We start from the raw sequence: 24717 nt of genomic DNA on the forward strand, positions 1-24717 counted from the left end.
AACAAAATTATCGAGCTATTTTACAAAGTTATTGAGTTTAACAGAAAAAATTTTAAGCTCAATAACTTTGTAAAATAGCTCAATAACTTGTAAAATAGCTCAACAACTATGTGTAAGAGCTCAATAACTTTGAGGCGGTTGTACAATGCTACTATACATAATTAGTGAAATTTAAAACGTTATATGGTTGAAAATTTAAGAGAATTATGTTTAGAGTTTTTTTTAGTTAAGAGTACTAAAATGAACGAGTTGTGCAAATAGTACTCAATTGAGTAAAAATGTACTCTGAAAATCAATTACGTTAAAAAAAATTATTCTCAACAAGAAGGCACTATACCATGTGCAAAAATAATAGCCGACACAAAAAAAAGGGTTATGACTAAGGAGGTGTATAGTTTGGAACATTTCTTACCCTTTAGTACGACCTCTAACAACCCCTAAACTAATTTTCGAGATAAGGAAGCAGAATTTTGAATCTGAATATCCTTGGTGTATATATTTGTTAATGCGAAGAGCAAAAGCACGAATACAACTTGAGCACTCATTATTCCAAAATGGCTGATGCTGTTCCCTATCTCCATCCAACTTCCTGTATTTCGTACCTGACATGATTCATACCAGCAAAAACAATTAAAATATAAAAATAAGAAATAAGGAAAACAAGGTATATTGAATAACGCGGGTTTTCAGACACCTAGTACATAATAGGGTACTCTTTTTGTTCTACACAAGTCCTAACATTTTTGTTTTTGGACTTTAACTTGATTGCATATGCTTTTGTTTTAAAGTTTACCAAGTCCATCAAGGACTCTCTATATGGAACAATGCGAGTCTCGACATAAACATCATCTTTATAAAAATAGCACCTAGAGTCTAGACCTGGTAGTTATATGGAAAAGAAGAGGTAGGTAGTTATACAAATACTCTTGCCCACAGTCTCGACTCTTGAGTCTTGCCCAATAGAAAGGATATCGAATAAATGGAACTGAGGAAATGATATAGCACCTCCAATCCATTTCAAACTAGGCAGACCTTTATTGCACAAAGATTGAGAATACTAAACTACTATTACAAAAGATGAGTAAGTGAAATGTACAAGGACCAAGTTACTAAATGAACAAAAGTACTAAGCAGGATTTGGTATGGTTTAGATCTCTCATCAATTCCCCATCCCTTCACTTTTTAGATCCAAACACACCTTTAATTAACTGTTTAGATACAAGCAAAACCTGAAAGATAGGGAATCACTTACTTAACTACAACTACAAGTAACCCAACAAACAATGTCAAAATTTGTAATGCTGCATTCCAATCAATTGTAACCACACTGTCTGTGACCAAAAGGAACAACGAAAGGAAAAGAGATTTTTAGTGTGCATACCAGGAAGAAAAAATGGATAGTCATTACATCGGAAAAGAGTACCACCAGAAAATACAATCCCAAGCGTGGAACCCGAATAAGTTTGGTTATAGTACTGAAGACACAACTGCACATTAGAACGAATCAGATAAATACACATTAAACTCAGAAGGGTTTTTAATAGAGATATGGTTTTGACATAAAATCTGTGTGTAAACTGATTTCTGTTTCAATAAGCCAAATCTCAATATCGATCGATTCCATCTCATTTTTATTGTTCCTCACCTGATTTGGAAATCAAATAATATCAAGTTTGACCAATATTTTCTAAAATCATATACCAGGAGTAGTAAAACTTTTCAAATGATAATAAGAAAATAATAGTTTAAGATAATTAAACGTGACTCTCTACATCTTATTAAGTGGAGACAAAAATGAGACGAAGAGTGTCTAATTCTGCAGTGAAATTTACGCCCACAAGAAGGGTATTTAATTCATGAATCATAACACGTGACTCCTGATGCTTTTCTCCTCATGTCTAATGAATAGAAAACAGTATCAACCATAGTTGTTCAACACCCAATGTGAATCGTAGGTTCAAAAAATTTTATGTCCAAAAAGTGCTGGCCGATCCTGGTCCTAAGTAGTAAATGAAAGGACCGGGAAAAAGGAGCATCATTAGGTGAACACACAGTTTGTAATATTGAAGTAAACGAATTGTGTATCACCTCTATTTTCGTGAAGAATGTTAAAACTAATTGTTGGTCTTAATCAACATCTTCTATGATGTACTAAACATGTAAATGATCACAAATGATTATGTAATAGTTGATGTTAATTAGATTTTCCTTATTTGGGTCCATATGATAGAGTTTTAGCTTATTAAAAACTCACGACACTGTTCAAACCAAAAAATTGCATAAACAACCTTTTAAAAGGTAGTGTTTTACAAAAGTAAGAAAACATATAAGTTTTCATGTGCAGAAAGAGGTCAACTGCCGGAAAGTTGACTTTTGTTTCTGCTCGAAACCCACTTTGGGTTAGGGCAGAGTATGGATCGGGTATCCGATCCAAAGTGCTAGTTCGGATCGGATATCCATATTAAAAATCCTGAAATTAGATATCCAATATCCAAACCAAATGTTTCGGATATCCAATGTTCGGGTTTCCAAAATAATCGGATCGGATGCGGATATCCATCGGATATCCATACTTTTGAATTTACTTTAAAATTAAGTTTGAAACACGATTATATTCATAGTCTTACATGATGATTTTCTTTAGTATTCTTACTCCAATGTTCTCGACATAAAATTGAAGTACCACTTAGTTATTTCTCTAATATTTTAAACATTAATTAAGTTGTTGTATCAAATAAAATTTTATTTTCTCGAAATTATACTAGAAAATATAGTTTTCAGATCGGATCGGATATCCAAATGTTTTAATTCTAATATCCATATCCAAACCAAAACCAAAGATTTCGGATCAGATATCCAAACCAAACTTAACTTTCGGATCGGATATCCAAAAATTCGGATCGGATATCGGATCAGTTTGGATAATCGGATTTTTTGCTCAGCCCTACTTTGGGTAATGTTCCACAAAAATAAGTTTTAAAAGGGGTGAGTTTGCAAGAAAACAAATGTAAGGGAGTAGTTCACAAGTTGACCATTTTAAAAGATAATGTCTCGCAATTGATCCTTGTTTGAGATTCAAACACAAGATTTTACCATATTCTACAATTCTAACTATGTTTTTTAGTCTGGTAGGATCTTATCCACCTCATCGATCCAAAGTAGAATCCGAATCCCAACCACATTCGTATCAGCCATAGTAATAAATCTTCATTCTTACATGACTACAACTTCTACAAAATTTTGAGGCAACATCGGGGCAATGATCATATTAGTCTATGATGACAGATCCCACAATCGCATTCAATTTTTTAATCGGCACGTAATTTATACCAGAAGCGGTACCACCACCATGAAAAATATAGTGCTCCAATGACCATCACGTAAATGTCAAAGCTTCCAACTCTTGACAAATCTAGTAACCTCCTCTGGGATTACATGTGAACTATGATTCAGAATGACTCTACATATTGCAGCAACATTTGAGGCCTTATGGAACTAACCATAATCATTGTTAACAATCCTACTCAAAAGCCAATAGAAAATACGAGCTCCATCCCCAAATTTACCGTCTCCATACGACTATAGTGGTAATTCAATATCAACTTTAACCATAAATTTCACCAAATATATGTAGGAATATGATCTAAATGTGTCATGTTTATCAAGCAACTAGTCTCATATTACGAAATAAAAATAAGGTAGTGTGCATTGTGAGAGATTATGATTTAATTACAATTGGCACTCGACAATGTTTGGCACCAAAAAACAACATATAAATGGGATGGAGGACTGGAGGGGTTCAGAGATTTGAAATTTTATGATTTATCATCAAACACGTTGGTTTACTATAAAAGGGCTAGAAAATAAATCAAAACATCACGAGTCATTACTATCAAATGTAAGAAATTGAGAAGGGGAACAAGAAAGAAGAAACCAGTGGTGGCACTTACATCACAAGCATGAAGGGAATGAATAACTTGAAAATTAGAAGGGCTGCCATCAAAAACGGCTGCAAAGTGAAATACATAAGATCAGTATTAGCCAGAAAATAAAAATTGGTGAGCAACTCTAGGGATATTTGAGGGTCGCTTACACTGAAGATTGTGATGAAACGGTAGACAGACGATATCTCAAAACTCGCAATGCTAGCAAAGTTTCCAGTGCCAAAGAAGGCAACATTAAACAAAACCATCTGCAGAACAATAAAGTGTCAATGTCCAAATAGCTGGAACACAGTTAAGAATATATCAACAAACATACTGCTACATCATGATAAGTGACTACATCATGATCGATCATAGCACCTCATATCAAGATATGAACCATTCACTTTAATATGTACTTGGAAAATTCTCTGTATATAGTCAGACCAGCATACTGCTAGAATGGCTTACAAGAGAAATCAGCCAATAGTCATTGTGTTTATCTCAAGAAAACATTAATTATGACAAGGCCATATCTTCATTATAGGTAATTTACTCACAAACCTATACCGCTGTTCTTAAGCCACAGAAAATTCAGTACACACCCCTTCAACCAGAGGAGATTAAGCATAGAAAGTACAAACAAATTAGTAACGAGAGAGAAACACAAGGTAATCATTCAAAAGGATGGGTTCATTCTAGAACCATGACGCCGAAACAAACCACCATATTAGGTCAAGTTTCCAAATAATCAAGAGCATACAAACTACTGTGACCAGATTTTAATTGCTAAAAAATAGAAACTTAGTGCTGCTAAAAGGTATCAATGTGTAAAGGCTATTTCTAGGTGAACCATGATAAACAAACAAACAAAAAAATTGTCGCAAACTCAATGAAGTTCATAGTTGCATAGTTCCGGGTTCCCTAGGCCAATCCTCAAAACCAAAACATACTGAATGGAACATAGTTGTTTCGCAGACTAAGTTGCCAGAGTTCTGTATATTTGAACCCAATAGTGTTCCTCATACCTGTTTCCCGAACTAAATTGAACATCTAACATGCACCAGTAGTGAGCGATTTTTTTTTACTTCATTACAATCTAAAATCAACGAATAGAAAGTCCTTGGCTCCATTGGGAATGAAAATGACATGATTAGGGTTATAGGGTACAATAAGATAATTAAATTTACATTGTGCAAAGAAGAAATGTGACTTACAAAGACCAAGGGGATTCTAACATCAGACAACTTCAAAGGCCTATCCGCATGTTCTGCAGAGATCTCTTCTCCTATACTATCTTGCGAAGATGTTGATCTTTTCGGTCTACCCAGGGTGAGAATTGAGTTTTCAAACAATATCCATGCCATTAGTACAAGGCTGAATGCAGCATAGAACAATGCTTCATATCTACATGAAGATCAGAACGAAATGATCAGTTATATCCCTTCAAACACGACGAATCACATCAAAACATGACAAAACACTTGAATTGACTCTAATTATGTTTTAGAATTGAAAAAAAAAATGTACCCAATCGATAAAAGCAAAAATGCTGGTGCAAATCCGAGAAATATGGAAGTTAATCTAGACAAAAGGCTTGGTGCTGAAAACAGTGGAAGAACCAATGAAACACCTATATGAAAATGCATAAACCATGTCAGTACAATGAAATGACACTAGCAACTGCCAAAGCAATAGCCACAACAATAACCTGGTGGAAATTGACACGAAAGCAATAGCTATTCAAAAGCATAGCTATTCAAGAAGTAAAAGATTGTTCAATCATGATTAATGCAAAGACACAACATGAATCAATTAAGGTATAAAATACCATCTTATTGACGCCCACATAAAAGCATGCACATGTGTACAATAAAGTTATTAACATGTCAATGGTGGCCAACTAGACTGCCTTCCCTTTTATGAATTAGTGAATTTATTTCCAATTTCTTTTTATCATAATATACACGCACCTAAAAGATCTATGCCTAATTCAGTTCTTGTGCTAAACAATTAAAAGAGTTAGGGATAAGAGACCGGTGGAATGTCTTTTTGATTGGGAGATGGACAGAGTGATATGAGAAGAAGGTTAAAATATACCTGCAACAAACCAATTTATTAACTGGTGCAAAACAAGCAATTCTTGATTTTGGGTTCTGTGAGAAGTTGATAGGGGCACCATGATAGATGATAGGCCCACCAGAAAAGCCTATATCATGTAGAATATAGTCAGCATCAAGGTAATGATCAAAATGATGAAGAAGAACAAGAGGGCATAGTGGCAAGCTCAATCTGCAGAAATCGTTGAAATTAATTATAGCAATCATTTAAACACCTGTAAATGAAAAAGCATGGGAAGCTTCGGCTTAGTCAATTCATGATTCAGAATATGTAACCAGTATTTATTATCTTCACTGTGCAGTTCCAGCCACCTTGCAGCCCCTCCAACGATAACTATCAGACCCCCACTAGCAACTCTGCATACAAATAAGCACATGCAGAACATCATCTCATGTTTGATACTTTGATACATTGTTTCAGATATCAGCTGTAACACTAACATGTGTCTTAATCATGAAGGTTTGGACTTTTGAAGGGTACTGCAGCCGCATTTCCCGTGGCATCGACCGCATTTATAGCAAGACGACCAAGATCAGGTCGTGACAACCAATTACGAGATCAAGTCTCAAACCGAGATTTTTACCATGGTCCATGCCTCCATGGTCTGATATGTTTATATGCAGATTACTATTCAAAAACCTTATACACCAAGACCCGTTTTTTGCACATAAAATGAGAGATTTATAGGAATAACATGACCCGAATCTGTCCATGGCTAGATAAGAGAATCAGATGTGTACAGTCACATGTCTATAAAAGCATAGAGATGTCGTTTCCAGGTGACCAATAATGAAATTGCATCTAAAATTGCATCGACTGAGTGGTACTTCATAGCATAAAAAACACATTACAACTTTAGTGAGCCATTTTGCTTTATTCCACTACATTCCCAAGTACACGGATAGAAAGTGTTTGGTTCCCCTAGAAATGGAAATAAAAAGAGATGTACATATGACAAAACAAAAGACTGCTTGTAGAGTGATGAAGGAAACTTACACCAGCAAAGTATTGTCAGGAATTTCTGCAGGCATCAATGTGAAAGCTGACAGACACCAACATGATACACATATAAATGGTGGTATCCAAGATCTCCATGGCATTGCACGATAGAGATAAAAGGAAGCTACAACCCCAGTAACCAGGAAACACCCAGTGTAGAGTTTTCTTTCTGTGAAGCTATGTACCTGTGCAAGTGGAAACCAACTTAAAGTCAAGAATAAGTGTAAGAAAATAGCTTTCTATAGAAAGAAAAAATTTGTTTTCTAATAGTACCAGAAATTCAAGGAGAAGAACTGAAACAACACAATAAGCCACAAGTTTGATGAAATAACCAAGCTTCTCCTTCTGCAACCTTCTTCGTAAAACATTCAAAAACTGATATTCACTTAGAATTTGTGTCCAAAGGAAAACTGTCATGGCAGTATAAGCATGGTACAGAGGCGGAGAACGCTCAATAAGCAGTATTACAGAAAAGGCCCCCATGAACAACCCTCCAAGAATATAGACCTGCAGGCAAAAAGGATAACTCAAAAAGAGATGCATAAAGCAGCAATGAAAGGAAACTGTAGTTTTGCTGATGGCAAATGGAACCTTAAAAACTCTTACTAGATAATTGATAACAAGAAAAGGAGAGCCGGCATTTTCTAGTGTTTAAAGGAAATTTGGTTGATCACATAAAAGTACAATCTGTCTCATTCTTTGACAAGAGTGGAGAAAGTGAAATCCTATCAAGTCCATTTCAAAATAATACGACACAAATGCCCCTAATAGTCCATAGAGGGATAGAGTTAGTTACTTTAGTGGTCCCGCTGCAAAAAAAATAAAAATTGAATAGCTCACATTTTGGGAATAGCGAACTCAATTCTAATGTCTGCCATTACATTAAAAAAAATTCTCTAAGAAACTTTAAGAGCCGCACAAAGTGGAATAATGAGACAGGTTATCTCCTCCTATAGATACATCAGAAGCTTCCAAAGTTTAAACCGCAAAGAAACCCTCTTGCAGAGAAACAGCATAAGCCAACAATACACTAACTTGACCACACTCTAGTAGTTTAGCACCAAGCCACCGAGTAAAACAATTTTACCCTTATGATCTTCATAAATCCTTTAAATGCTTTTCTCCTAGAAATGTTTTTACCATCACTGATGTCTATAGTACTGGTGTGAGTAAGATTATCTCTAGAAATATTTTCTCGGTGGTTCAAATTTTTATATTTAAGATCAACCTAAGTAAAAAAGGAATTCAACATGGTTAGCGCAATTGCTTCAACCTCCACCAAAACATTATCAAAATATAGAACTATTTCTAGTAAGACACACATTTCATCACCTTGATAGTTTCGTTACTTCATGTCCCTACTAGTTGCTCCAAAGAGTAGAACCTTTCGAATGTTTAAAGTCTTTTGTGAAGCAGAAAAAACAAGGGACACCACAAATCAACCAATGAAAATTTGAACAAAAAATAGGCAAGAAATATTTTATTAAAAAAATAAAAAGTAAAAATAAAATAAAACATCGGAAAATTCACGTGGTACCTCTTGGTTTGCCACTTTGCACGTGTAACATTTCAACAAAAAAACTGTCTGAATATAAGTAGTGATCACGAGATCAGAAGCGGGTTTTTTATGTTCCAGTATGAAGATTTTGTAAAACAGTCAGTTTGAATGAAAAAAAAATCACCAATTGGAACTCGTGGTCAAGAGATTTGATTTGTCAAAGTTTATTCGATCAAATAACTTTGATAGACAAAACTTTACCACGAGTTTAGAATGGCGACAATTTTTTTTTTTCCGAATCGTAGTTCACGTAAGCACCATCAATTCCAAAAAAAAATCATCATTTTCTAAACCCCTGAACACAAGCTATGGTCAGTCAAATTTTTCTTATTTAAAAAGAGGGGTACTGCATGCAAAGTGGCAAACCTTAGGGGTACTACATGAATTTTCCGAACATTTTGCTAATGAATGCTCATCCACAAAAAAAAAAAAAAAAAAAAAACAGAAAAAAAAAAGAGTAGAAGCATATTTTGCCTATTGCTGCTCATTTTTCACTATTACTTGCCAAATCATTAATAACTTAAATGTCATCAATCAATAAAAAGAAAACAAATATCAGCAGTACTTTGGAGAAAACGACCAGGCCATTAACATAATATTTTCACTACAAATTATGGTAAAGAAAACACAACCAATAGAAACAGTTTTCCCTTAGAGAACAAAATAGCATCCTTGCTCAACTTAGGAGGCTTGCGCAATTCTCTTTAGTGTTTCTAGTATTTGCAGGACCATAGTTTTCAGGTGCAAAAAGCAGGAATGGGAAATTGAACATCCAACAGACATATGTTCGAGTGCATGATACTTTGATGAAAATCCATGTAATGAGAAATTTAGGTCTAGGAGAATGGAGATGAGGTGCCAGTACCACCATTGACTCCTTAACAATCCGATAATTAGATTACTCGAAAATCAAATAAATTGAGTAGTGCATTTATCCCCTTTAAAACCCATCTCGAGTTTCAGAGCTAATGTACTCCTTTGCTTTAGCTATTAGCTGTCATAATTTCGTCTTTTACACATTTTTAAATGTATCTTGGTAAAATACACAAAGATAAGACAGCATACAAAGGAATTTATCCATCCCCTGAACAGACAATAAATCATTACACAAGAGCATGTTTACGTATGCAGCGAAAAGGACTGGATTCTACAACAAGCAACTGTTCATAGCCTCATACCTTCCTTGGTTTTTTTTCCTGGTGATCAGCTTCTTCTTTCTTCATCATTTTACCAGGCCAACTAGTATAGGATTGCAAAACATGAACAACCAGGTAGATAATCCAACCAATGTATCCAAGAGTTATCACTGTCATGAGCATCATCCAGTCATATGTCTGGAAATAATGAAGTCCTTCAAGAGCCAATTTTCTGAGGTTTTCGGATAATTTCATCGCATTTGGGTACTCTCTGCTGGAGACATGCTCTTCAATTTTATCCAACATTGACAAATAGTTGGTTAATGGCTTGAAAGGCTTGAAAAACAAGGAATGTGATTGCTTTATATCTAATCTCTTGTCAAGAAATACCAATCTTCCTAGTCAAAGACAGTATCAAATGGCAGACCTAAATGGAATGCGAACTCTTAATGGTCATGCAATTCAGCTGGCAGTTGCTGCTGAAAGAGAGAATATTACCGTAAATATATAGAATAACAACTTCCTGCTAATGTGAGTCCTGAAAGAATAGAATTATAAGTTGACCAGGAAAGTTTACCCCTACGACCAATCCCCCATCAATTTGGAAGTAATATGCTCTTGCAAGGATGACAATGTAGCAACTTCGACAAAACAATCAAGTGCCAAGTTTTGTTAAGCCGACTCTTCATATTGCCTACTTGTCCACACTCGACATTCAGACATGAGTAGGAGTTAGGACACTAGGACACTTTGTTTAACCCAAAAAAACTGAAGGTTTACAAAACTAGGTGAATTTGACAGTTTAACATGAACTCGAGTCAGATACTTCAATACGAGTCCGCGTAACATAATCCAAGTGAAAAACGTGACAAGATGGCCATTAAAATTCAGAATTTACAGCAAGAAGGATACATGACTTGCGGAGGAATTGGTTCAAGATTTGTTTGGTATTAGCAAGCACAGCTTCAACTTCATCTCCCTGGAAACTTTCAATTAGAGAACTAAGTTACAGAAAATGACAAAGATACAAGAAACTTTCACATTACAATTAGACAATAATCTCATGACATACCTCAGTAAAGTCTACGTAATCAAGAGGCAAGCTTCCAACTGAGTTTAAAGGGCACGGCATACCAAGAAGAGTTGACTGTAAAAAGGCCAAATGACGAATGAGAACAGTAGGTCTCAGATAAGGAAAAGAAAATGTCATGCAGATGATCAAGGAAGGTAAATAACCATCAATGGAGAAATATCAGCCTGATTGACATCCACCCTTTCAATGCCACCAAGACCCCATTCATTAGGTGTTGGTGTGTCATGTGAATGTTCATCAACAAAACTGAAGCCACAGTCAGAATGGTTACTGGAGATAGGCTGGGGAGCCTTCACTCCTGCTCCCCAAGCAACAAGGGGGGTATCGGTGTTTGTCGGATGCCCATCCCCATGACTACCTGCACATCAAGTTTCATATGATACTGTCTTCACCAAAAAGTATGAGCACTAGCAAGTCAGATAGAAATATGGCCCACATAAAAATTCATTAACTCTACAAATAAATGTGTCGTACCTATTACTTGCACAATCAATTGAATTTTCAAAAACAAATATCTTCATATTGTCATTTCTAAAGTGTTGTGCTTAATTACGGACAATATTTCAGTCAGAGTTGATGTCGGTGGCCACCTGAATCAAATGCGAACAATTATAAAGGACATGGATGAGTATAAGAATCACCTCTATCAATCATATGCATTTACTAATAAAATGCTACAGCTACGTTATCTTACAAGTTTCAATTATATTTTAGGTGATACAAGAACTAATATTATAACACTATCTTCTGTTTCTCTCTCATTAAACACTAACAAGAAATATTTGATCAGCATATATCTACAACTCATTGTTTTGACGTCGTTTTATTTCCAAAATCCAGTCAAATACGCAAACAACAAGACAACAAGCCAACAACCCGCTAACCCTCATTCATATAAGCAGAGCCGTCAGATGGTCAGAGACTGAAATGTTCAGGTGAGGCCCCAAAGTATAAGAAAACCAAATTATCTAATGAAGTAACTATAAACTGATTCTGAACTGGCAAAATAATAATAATTCAATGATGCAGATGGCTATCAATCCATTTCAAAGAAATAGTACACAAATGTAAACCAACTATCAAAGGCTACCTTTGTCACTCATTCCATGATCAGCTGTAAAAATGTATGCAGTCTTATTGTCCTTGAAATGATCCTCTACTATTTCATACACTCTCTCAGCGATCCGGTCTACAACTTTAACGTTATTGAGATAGATAGACGAGAATGGGCGATGAGCATGGCCATTTGAATCACAGCCAAGTAGATGGAGAAAAATGACCACATTATCCTGCTCAAGTGATTGCTGCAGTTTCTTATCTTCCTTTGACTTGTTTAAAAGGCTCTGAAATTGGTCAAAGGACCATTCATCCAAAAACGACGCATCTGCGTGAATAATAACTACGATAAGGCATTGCACAAAGTATGATGTCATAACTTGTAACAAGTAAGATTAAAAGCTGAAAGGGGTGTCAAATTATATTTACACTTTGAATTAATTCATGATGTTATATCGGATATGTTAACTACACAAACTGTTTCTGCTATGCTGAACAATACTCCCTCTGTCCCGGTCATTTGTTGTCCTTTTCCATTTTGGGGTGTCTCAGTCATTTGTTGTCCTTTCTATTTTAAAAATGAACTTGATGAGTAATTTGATCATTCTCATTCAATTTGTTCCACTTGTCATTTAGTTATTGGCCTTTTTCCTCATTCCTTGGTCTTTGTGCCAAAACGAAAGGACAACAATTGACCGGGACGGAGGGAGTATGTAACAAAATAACCTTATTTAAACAAAGCATACAATTCATAATCTAGCTCTGGCCACTGAAGATTGACCAGCTTGCAAATTTCTTTATCTCAGATATTGACAATCAAGCGAACAATTGTTTAGTCACTATTCAAATAAATCGAGACGAACATAACAGCTTCCCAGTCAAATTTCACCATGACCTTGTCCGATGAGGTCGAGCATGGGAGCAGAGCAGCAATATTTGCATCCTTGGTCACTAGATCAGCTCTTAGACAGTTAGATTCTAAATTAAATGAGATGTCAAGAAAAATTCTTGTGAAACTATGGACTATAAGCCCAAGTACTTCTGCTGCCCTCCAATAAAAAAGTTCACATTTCAGGACTCATTGTAAACACTTAGAGTGAGTGCAAACTAGAACTAATAATAGAAACTTAATCCGTAAATAACCTTACCCAAATATTAAGCTGACTTGTACCAATTAACTCATGACAGCACATCGTTGGCATCCAAAAGGACCAAAACTAGAGTGCCTAGTGCCAGCTTAGAGCAGCTACTGTTTTAACATCGAGAGAAACAAGGTAAAATCATGGTCCTTAAAAACATTCCTCATCTGGCGAAATCACAAGAAACACATGGACACAACCAGAAGCCTTGTGTATTACATACAAGATAAGGTTTTGCCAACGAGGAGGTATTCAGAAGGCCTCCAGCCATACAAGTTTAGTGAGTGAACACTTCCAATCTTGGACCAAACCGTGGTTTAGCAACAGCCTCTATAATAAGCTAGACCTATTAGGCATTTACTATCTTCATATTATCACCTCCACCTTGGCGTCAATCATACTCAAAAATCAACAAATAACCCATTTAAACCACCACTCCGATAATCAAAACTAGCTCCCCACACATTACAACACAAATTTAACTTGTCCAACAAGAAAATCTAGTCTGGTAGCTGAATATCTTTACACTAGCAACTAGTTTTCATATTACCCGGCAAACTATACATCAACTAACTTGTAGAATCGTTGTCCAAAAAACTTGTAGAAAAGACAAAACAAGCATTCACGTAGTACGAATTAATAAGTATCACAAAAAAAAAAAAAAATGATTTTAAGAATTGAGACGAACCAGTAGCAAAATCTTCAAACTCGTGAGGATATGTATTCCAGGTGGTGTGTGGCAATGCGCCACAAAATATTGGGACAATATCAGGGCTGCCATATGAAAATGTATGATGACTTTGATTAAACACAGAATCAAATTCAACAGGATTAGCTTTCCATCCTTTAGTAACAGCACTGGGATCTTCATAAAACCCTGCAATGATAGCAACATGCCCAGGTCTGGACTCAGTTGGAGGCCTAGCATGGGACACGCCCCATCGGCCCTTCTCTTTAATCACGCTCCTCAAGAACGGAGCTCGATAATTTCCATTCTCATCAGGCTCGTAGAATTTGTCAGCTCTCAAACCATCAGCTACAAAGTAGCATAATCAGATCGCAGTTCGTAACACGATTAATAAATGAATGAATGAATGAATGAATAAGAAGGGAAAGTGTAAAGATAGAATAGTACCAACAAGAAGAATAAGACGTTTAGCAGGAGGAGAGAAACGAGGTTTGACAGGATCCATGCCATGAACAATGGGAGTTTTGAAGTAAATGTCGAAAATGCTGAACATATAAACAGCATGAAGTATAACTCCTAATACGACTAACCATTTCTCTCTTCTCTTCACCCTTCTCTTCTTCTCTTCTTCCCTTTTCATTTCTTAATTAAATCTCCGCGCCTTCACTTTTTAACCTCCCACCTTCTTCTTTCTTTAAATCTCCCAAACCACCAGACGCATCTTTAAGTCTTGCTCAAGTACACTCAGCTAGGGCCGAGCAAAAAATCCGATTATCCAAACTGATCTGATATCCGATCCGAATCTGATCCGAATTTTTGGATATCCTATCCGAAAGTTAAGTTTGGTTTGGATATCTGATCCGAAATCTTTGGTTTTGGTTTGGATATGGATATTAGAATTAAAACATTTGGATATCCGATCTGATCCGAAACTATAGTTTCTAGTATAATTTTGAGAAAATAAAATTTTATTTGATACAACAACTTAATTAATGTTTAAAATATTAGAGAAATATCTAGGTGGTACTTCAATTTTATAGCGAGAACATTGGAATAAGAATACGAAATAAAATCATCATGTAAAACTATGAATATAATTGTGTTTCAAACTTAATTTTAAAGTAAATTCAAAAGTAAGGATATCTGATGGATATCCGCATCCGATCCGATTATTTTGGATACCCGAACATTGGATATCCGAGACATTTGGTTTGGATATTGGATATTTAAGTTCAGGATTTTTAATATGGATATCCGATCCGAACTAGCACTTTGGATCAAATACCCGATCCGTACTCTGCCCTACACTCAGCAGCCTCTTCAATGTTTTTTCGAAATTTGACTTGTATCTTCCTAGTTTTTCGGTTTTCTATTATGTATCCCCGATCACAAAAACTCTAGAGAGACGCCTTATTGAGAGACCTCTCATGTGATGGGGTGAGAGACCCATTGAATTTCTTTTTTTCTTATTATGTCTCTCACTAAATTAGTTGGAAACGGTCTCTCATGACACCTATTGATCCCCTATTCCGCGTCTAAAGTTGGCAAAAGCTGACCTGATCCGAGGAACCCGACCCGGCCTGCCCGATACATCTCGAAAACTCGGTGAACCGAAATCGACCTGACCTGACCTGATCTGAAACGACTCGATAACCAATAACAGATTAACAGCCTTATTTTTTCCCACCCAAACTCGACCCGAGCCGACCCGACTCCACCTGACTAGTGACCCAATATTTTTGCAACCCAATATATGACCCGATAATGAATTAGCTTAATAATGGTTTACATGAGACCAAATTGACATTCATCTTAATTATTTTCACTTAAAACTACAATTAATATACATACAGCAACTCTCCTATAGGACCGTCCTATGCTATAGGACGGGCTCAAATAAGAAAGAGTCCAATTGTTAAATCAAAATTGTTACACAGTAAAACCAAATGCAAAATAACGACTAGTTATGGCATAAAAAAAAGTAACAGTTCCAGTAAAAAAATAACTACCTATAAACACTTTCGTCATTTTTTTCTTAGTGCACTATGTCACGAGCCTAGCTAGTGCAACTGTGCAACTGTGCAACTGAACATTCCCAATTTATCAAATATTAATTGGCATATAGGATTTGCATATGCAGCATATACGGTTCTTGGAAAATGGCATCTTGCTCAATGAGTTTAATTAGACTTATTTGTTCTTAAATTGTGGAGTTCTTATGATATGAGAATTTAACTCAAACTTAGTGATGGGGCATATTCTGCACCCGCTGACCGAGTCAACATATTGAGCAAGGTCAAAGATAAATGATAAAGACAAGTCAACGTATTGGGATGACCCCTAATCGCACAAAGCTGTCGGCTGTCACTGGGTCTCGGTCTCGCAACTAGCCTACCGAGAGGCATATCCGCGTACTCGCATCCAGTCCCCTCGGCATGGAGTCAACCAGGCCTGCCGGCCCGGCATGGGTCCCTCGGCCGAGGGTAAGATAGTCTTTCCACCTGCTAGCCATTTGGCCACTTGGCCACTACGTGACAAAAGGTGAAAGTCTATAAATACTCCACTTCTCTCATTGAGAAAAGGATCCAAATATCATCTTAATCTGGTATAAACTCACTTATCTCTCTACAATATACTTTGCCAAGTTAACACACAACTTATCTCTTTAAGTTTACTGACTTGAGCGTCGGAGTGAGTACGCTCGGTACCAAGCCGAGCCCTCAGTTTGTTCATCTTTACAGGAGAAAGTGAAAGGAAGAGACAAGCAAACGACGTCATTCTACAAGCTTAAGTGGTCATAATCCTGCTTCGGAATTACACCCGGAACACTTAGTATTAGACAAAATTACAAATTGAAATTTCATCTTATAATTAAGGGTTTTTACATTATAATCATGAGTCAATAGGTCAAAATTTTGCTTTAGCTACATAAGTTATCAAAGTAAAACTAGTTAAGATTAGACAAAAATCCTCAACTATCAAAATAATACATTGGGTACGGAAGAACTTTAACATAAAATTATTGAGCTTTTAGAATTTAACTCAAGAATCAAGTACAAAATTTTCATCTTAAAAGCTGCACCTTGAAACCTAGGTCTTTTAATATTAAAACCCAAAATTTTAAAGTCGAAACCTCAAAAATTTCAAACCAAAATCTTGATTAATTTTATTTAAGTTTTCATCTTAAAATACAATGGTTTTAAGTTAGAAACACGAATTATGGCAAAAATTCAGTTTTCAAAATATAAGTTCCTTTCATCTTATTTTCTTTGCTTTAAAAGCTAATGTGGGAGTTGAACCCACATCTTGTGCATTACACACGCTCTTCCATTTGAGCTAATTAGCTTTAATAAATTTTTTTTACTTTAATCACAATTGTTAACATCAAAAGTCGTCCAACTAAAACAATTAGTTTTCACACTAAAAATAAGAGTATTCAAAACTTAAAATAATTACCTGTTTATAGATTATAATTTTTAGATTCATATGACATCTTTGATCTTCACATGCATCATTAAGCCTGCAATAAAGATACTTAGGTACTGGGTACACGATATATATGGTATGACTACTACGACAAGTCGACAATAATAGTTTATCAAAATTCACAATTTTAAGCTAATATCCATGTATTCACGTTAAAAAAACATACATGAGGTTTCGAGACCTAATTTAAAATAAAAAATAAAAAAATAGATTTGCAATCTAATAAGCAGCCTATTTTAGATTTATAGTATTGAACTCTGGAGTCTTCATCCAAAAATCTTTTACACCAATTACGAAACATACTCTTCCTGAATTTTCAATAACTTAGAGACACAATTTTCAACTTAAACTCTTATGTTGTTAACTAATGTATACTACTTTACAAAATGTACACTACAAGTTTTAAACGAGGAGTAAGCATAGTCGAAATCAAAGACACAAATAAATATGGGGACTTACCATTTTACAAAATTCATGAATAAAGCTACCTTCAATCTTTATAAAGCAAATTAATATGGCAGAAAATGGTTGATTATGGGTGATATCCATGATCTAAAAGGGAAAAATGGTGAAATGGAGAAAAGATTTGTTGAGATGGGACGTAACTAAAGAGGAGGGAGATTAATGAAAGAGAAATGGTTATTAAACTGTCGAATTTGTTTGGGTTTTTTAGTTAATGGGCCTGTTTTATGGTCTTATGGTATGAGACGGTTTTATCTAACAATTAGTGATATACATACCCTTTGTTTAAACATAAAATTACCATCTAAAACTAAATACATAGGATAAAATATTTGCTGATAACCTGACCCGATATTGTCCCGTTAATGACCCGACCCGATTTGTCACCTATTGATGACCCGACCCGAAGATGACCGAACATGAACTGAACCCACCTGAACCCGTCACTGACCCAACATAACCCGAACCCAATATGACTCGATCCGCCTTAACTCGACCCGTAACCGACCAGAGTGGCCCGAGTAAACTCTATACATTAGTCGTGACCTTATTAATCGTCTTCACTAACTTATTTTATTAGTTGATCTATTAACTCGCCTCTTTAGCATTTCAATTGCCCATTAACCTACTCATTTACTTATTAGCCTGCTAAATTACCATAAACTCAATTAATCGTATACTAATCTAACTAAAATCAAGAAAACCCCATTATCATTTCTTGCTTCATAATAGAAGTTTTTAATCGTGGTTTATGGTTATTAAAAGTAATTTGTTATGCTTCCCAAAGAGGATAGTGGTACGACGTCAGTGAGTTTGAATGAAGTTTAAAGTTTGTTTGAGGAGAGATAAAGTTAATGGAGAGTTGGAGGAGGTTGTGATGGATAACAAGTAAGAAGTTCAAGTAAAAATTGCCCGATCCTAATGACCCGACCCGAACACGACTTGACACCCGAATTCAAGACCCGAACCCGAATTGACCCGATTCAGTATAACTCGACCTGAATGTTTATTGTTACAAACTCATTATTATCCATAAATAATAACTTGATAATAACTAACCCGAAAATGACCTGATACCGAAATGACCCAATCCGACCCGAAGTCTACAGACCTGAAATGTAATACCCAGATGCTTTGGGAGCCACAAAAGTACCTTGGGATGCGTGAGGAGACCTCGGGATTGATGGAGAAGTACTCGGAAGCAAAGGATGACCGTACACTAGACCTAGTAGGACTCGGACTAGACCTAGTGGGGATGCAGTAGACCGAGTAGAGTGTTTACTTGACCTAGTGGGGATGCAGTGGACTGAGTAGAGTGTTTACTTGATCGAGTGGCTGGCACTCGACCGAGTGGACGAGCACTCGACCGAGTGGACTAGGCACTCGACCGAGTGCCACTAAACAGTACCCGATAACATCTAATTTGGGATCTTATCTTATCTTATCCAAATCATTTCATTCTTCTTCCTTCTTACTCCAAATCCTCTCCCTTGTCTCTAAAAGCCACCTAAATACCTCCTAATGGGACTTAAGCTTGGATTAAGGGATCATACACCTCCTTCCTTTCTTCCTTTCACCTTGTAAGTTGAGATCTACCTTTCTCTCTTTTCTTGAAACCCTAACTGTAACACCCCCTTCTTACCCGGCCAAGGTAATTGGGAGTTGTTACCATCTCGGTTTCACGAGGTGGTGAATCGGATATACAATCAAGAAAGATTTATTATAAATAACAAGTTTAGTGATTACAAACCATAAACGTAAACAAATGATAAATGCTAACTATACAAATTACAAGTCGACTACCGTTTATGTCATCTATACTATGCTACTCGACTCCGAGTCCAAGGCGCGGCCCAAAACCCGATCACATCAACAAGTAAAACATGTACTCAACCTGCTCCCCATATGATCGGAAATATCATATAGATTGACACAGGCCACCCCATAAATAGGTGACAATTACACAGACATACAAAAGTCAGTTTCAATAAATAAAGTGTGACACGACACGAGTGTGTGAATATGCAACATGACTATGATATGAATGACACGCTATCAAACAACCACCACCACGGTACCAGACACGCCCAGACATACCGACAACCACACTGATACCGGGACACGCGCAGACATACCAACAACCACAATTAGGTACCGGGACATGCCCAGACGTACCGGGTTCGGAAGCCAACAGGATCCCCTGCCAGACTTCGTGTCTCAACTACACGAGTCCATCCGTAACTCAAGCCATTAATGTGCACATCCCTCTTGGAGTGGGAAGCTCCAAGAGGCGACTCAAGCGTAAGACGGTCTCTCAACCGCCTTACGTCTCCATAACAACAAGTAAGCCACCACGTCCTCCGACATACAAGACATTACAATAAATGCAAGATACCACACATTATGCCAATTACCGGCTCATCCAATGCAAATGAATGAATGACTCATTTAACAATTAGACATAATATTGAAACTGAGTAGGATAAACCTACCTTTTAGCAAATCTCCATAAGCTACTCGATACACCAAGATCCGCCTCATAAAACCGTCTCGCAAAAACCGTCACATAAAACCGCTCATTACGATCTCGAGGCGGAGGGATAAAATCTTCATTTTCCTTTCTCTTTTTCTCTCATCTTTCTCTCTATAGGATTTGTGTGGATTTTGTTAGGATAGAATGAGGATATAAGGTGGGGATGGATAAGGTGGATGGTAGTATGGTAGATGGAGTATACACGTATCCGTATTACGTATTATTATTATCGTTAAAACTTATTATTATTATTATTATTATTATTATTATTATTATTATTATTATTATTATTATTATTATTATTATTATTATTACTACTACTACCGTCTTATAATAATAATAATTATTATTATATTATTACGTCTCATGCATAACTCGTATAAACAATATAAAATATATAATTATAAAATACGGGGTATTACAGTCTTCCCCCCTTAAAATGAACTTCGTCCCCGAAGTTCACCCCATTCTCTCTTTTCCTAAGTCTCCTGAAATCTCATCCTTGATTCTCAAGTACTCTCACTCACCTCACATGCTTATCAACCGTATATGTTCCTTTATAACATCACACTCATCCCAAGGTTCTTTGTTCAACTCTCATTACTTCCTCCCATTCCGTACTTTCTCTTTCCTTAATTTCCGAATTGTTACATTCAGTCCCCCTAAAAGAGAACTTCGTCCTGAAGTTCAATTATCAAACCTCATAATATGCTCTCATACATTCATTACTAAATTCCACAAATGACTATGTTCCAAGTTCAACACTCTCTTTTACTCATTGCAATACTGAATCAAACCTCATGTAATTCTAATTCCATTGATATAATCCCCCATCTACAAGCCTCACAAAGGTCAAGTGTCAGGTCAAACCCACGGTTCCAATCTAGAATCCAATAAACCACTCCTAATTCATGTTGGTTATATATACATATCTATCACGGGGTATAATTCGATTATTATTACGTATCTATGTCACGTCAAATCTCATACATTAACATGTATGCACATCAATCACGAATATGCAGACACCATGAAACAATCAAACAATGCAAAATTTCTCGTTATGTGACCCAACCATATTCAACATTCCCATTTCCGGACATCATGCCACACATATACCGCGTCAAATCCACCACATTATCAAACATGTGTTTCCATATCCGTTCCCATTCATCATTAACACTTCCGCTTATACGGAAGACCATAATCACAATCATGCAAATAATCACTATGCAACACATAACTTGCATTTTTTTCCATCTTCCTTTTATGCAACGAAATGAACTCACGTCGATTAACACACATCAAACAAGGTTATCACATCATTAATGTCATCAATCCACTCATGTTGAATCAACAATTTCCATTTACTTTGCAAAATGTCACACCATGTAGTCAAACGTAAACAATTCACACATATCACCCATGTAAGGTCAATCATGCTCATCCAACACAAGTCAACTAATATAAACTTTGAAATAAGGGTACACGCTCAATATTTGGTCGAATATCAACCAAACAAGGGTCAAAACAGACCACTCGGTCGAGTGCATGGTGCACTCGGTCGAGTGTCACCTGGGCAGAATATTTTCATTCCCAACTCGGTTCCAAACGTTCCTATTTCATCACACAAATGCTCATAGATTCCGATGGTGACTAATACACCATCAAATAACAAAATTAAAACAAACTCACGGCCTTATGGCCATTATTACAACCCAATTAAAACAAAACATGATATAATATGACATTTCAAAATTCGTTTCATAAGCATAGCATTCCCCCTATACCCGGTAACAATATCATCATGCCGTCACCAATAATCGCAATAGCCACATCGGTATCCACAACACGTACACTACCTTATGGAGACGGCCCTAATCACCCATTATCCTCAAGGATAACAACAACATCAACCCTCAAATGGACACTACGACAAGATCCTGATGTATACCACAGACGCTTTACTTGACGATTGGGAGGCAACTTTACAAACAACCTCTATACTACCACTCATAGGGTCGGATTCCCACACAACCACTTTCACACTTATACACACCTACTTAAATTAAACAGTTGCACTCTTAACACAAATGATCAAATACCTCAACGATATAATTGAATATTCAAGCATTACATGCCACACTCTTACTTTCATGACCGCGAAAACCAAACTTGGTAATACTAAATCCACCATCATACATCTCAGTTATCTATCAACCAAAGTTTTCAAGTCACGCTCAACAATAATATTCCTTAATATGCAACTCAATCTTCATTCACTATCCATAACTTCCAACACTTAACAAATATTTAATCTAGATTATACATCACTCATTATCCACAAACTACTTCATACCATCATCGTACCCAATTCAAGACACCTTACGCAAGCTAAAGTCACTTTCTTTTATTCCTAATTCCCAAATATGATTCGTACACTTACCTACTTACACGGTTCAAATCCACATCAAAAGACTAAGCTCATATTAACCCTACTAAAATACATGTTTCACATTCATAACTCTCAAGCACAACATCACTCATCACACATTATTAGCACTTGCCATTCACCCTCATAAGCTCGCCGACTCACTCTTGTTTCATATCCTCTCAATCGTAAGCACGTGTGTCTACACGTCTTTACTCATCAAAATCATATGACTCACACGGTAAACAAACATTGAGAGCCATATATAAACAAAATAATATATCATTAACAAAGCACAACATTATGGAACAAGGAAACTATGTCTCAAATACAAAATTTTAAATTCAATCATATACGATATGGTATATAAAAATATTTGGGCAAAATTTTAAGGTAAGCTTCTCGATTCCAGACAATACGTAGCATTTTGGACATGGGCCTCGGAGGCGCTTGGGACAAGCGTTGCATTTGTGGAGTCGCCACCAATTTTTATGGGAAATTGGAACCGTTCGAATACCTCGTGTCACGTCAAGACACAAAGTAGTGACATGAACACTAAGAACTCGTTACCCTTAGCATTCTATGTCTAGAATGACTCTCGTGGATGCCAATGAACACGGATGTTCATAGAGATCTGGAGTAAGGGGTGAGGGTACGTATTAGGAAGCTCTTTAATCGAACACCTAATCCCGCCCGCCTCGATAGCGGCCTCTACTAATGATTAGGGAAATTATTCATATTTTATATGTCGTCTATTATATGCATGCAATGCAACAAACAACAGATTAATCCTAGCATGTGGGATTAAACTATGTCGGTGAACATACAATTTAGCACTCAATTATATCGGATGGGGATTTAGAATTAATTGCATGTGAATACAAGCAAATAAATCATACAATAAATGATAAATAAATAGCGATAAATAAAATTACAATAATTAAAATTACAATGAATTACAATGATTTAACTGATTTACGTCAAAAATACACTTGAAACGGAAGTTTGAAGAAAAGAAAATAAAGGTTTGAAATCAAAACAACAAAAAAAGATAAATTAAAGGTGATATTACGATTAGTAGTAAATTAATACCTAATTAAAGCTATGTCAAAGCGAGAACGGAAAGTTCAGGGACATAAGTCACCTCAGAATAGGCGCAGCATCTGTTGCGTCCCTTAGAAGAGGCGCAGCTATTCCTTCGTCTGTTCTTGAGTTGAGCTCTGGCTGTGAAGTCAGAACCGCAGGTAATTAATGTTCTTTGGCATGTTTTACGATTGATTATCGATATTAGACTCGAGTAAAAGTGATTTAGCATATTAATTATGTACAAAACCGTCATAAAAGCGATTAACACGGATTAAAACCAATCAAAACGAATTAAAACGAGTTAGGTTTATTTACGAAGACGGAAACGAACTTTGAAAGAACTTGATAAACTAGAAGTAAACAATGGAAATATGTACAAAGGATGAATTCCAGAAACTTGATATGAGCAAATCGAGCTTCTAAAATCCGGGTTTGATTTAATGACGAAAACCCGCAAATATTAATTATAAGGGATTTAAGTCGTAAATAAAACATAACAATTAAAAGAAATATATTGAAATCTATTTTATGTACAAAAAAAGAAAGAAAATAGGAAGATAAAACAGAAGGAACGAAAACAACAGAAAAACCGAGGAAGAAGAAGAAGAAGAGCAGGAGCAGCGGCAGCCTCTGGAAGAGGTGCAGCAGGTGCTGCGTTTCTTCTCGACGTCTGGTAACTGTTGTTTCGTTAAAACAGTTTGTAATAAAGGTTTTTAAAAATCGGTTTTAAACGTATTCTTGACGTGAATCTTACATTAATTGATACAATAAAATAAAATACAATGAAAAAGATGGGATTTACACCCTCAGACTTACATGTTTGACGAAACGAGATTAACTAAGTTAACGTTAGTGATTGCTCGACTCGAATGTATGTAGAAAGTGCCCTCGTTGGAGGATTTTAGATTAATTGATTGATTGATGTGTAGTGGTCAAATTGGTCGGTCGTGCAACGTGATTGGAACTCATCAGAATGATCTGAGCTTACGTGGTCGATTGATCAAGC

At 36.1% G+C, this 24717-nt stretch overlaps 1 protein-coding gene across 2 annotated transcripts; it reads right to left on the reverse strand.

Annotated features, from left to right (window-relative positions):
* Positions 1 to 268: 268 nt before the first annotated feature.
* LOC141623851 (uncharacterized) lies at positions 269 to 14425 on the reverse strand. Of its 2 annotated transcripts, none has more exons than XM_074439999.1 (17): positions 14161 to 14425; positions 13714 to 14061; positions 11921 to 12214; positions 10974 to 11188; positions 10810 to 10884; positions 10650 to 10716; positions 9780 to 10105; positions 7317 to 7550; positions 7041 to 7228; positions 6259 to 6400; positions 6024 to 6132; positions 5454 to 5556; positions 5141 to 5330; positions 4094 to 4192; positions 3951 to 4009; positions 1382 to 1487; positions 269 to 602 (listed from the first exon to the last, which is right to left on the reverse strand). In XM_074439999.1, the coding sequence occupies exons 1-17, from the start codon at positions 14351 to 14353 to the stop codon at positions 438 to 440; spliced, it is 2913 nt and encodes a 970-aa protein (XP_074296100.1). In that variant the 5' UTR covers positions 14354 to 14425; the 3' UTR covers positions 269 to 437. The 2 variants fall into 2 exon arrangements, with proteins under 2 accessions (XP_074296100.1, XP_074296101.1); XM_074440000.1 differs by lacking the exon at positions 14161 to 14425 and having other exon boundaries at positions 13714 to 13827; positions 13872 to 14061.
* Between the last annotated feature and the right edge of the window lie 10292 nt (positions 14426 to 24717).

Source organism: Silene latifolia, chromosome X (genome assembly GCF_048544455.1).
Source record: "Silene latifolia isolate original U9 population chromosome X, ASM4854445v1, whole genome shotgun sequence".
Taxonomy (NCBI): Eukaryota; Viridiplantae; Streptophyta; class Magnoliopsida; order Caryophyllales; family Caryophyllaceae; genus Silene; species Silene latifolia.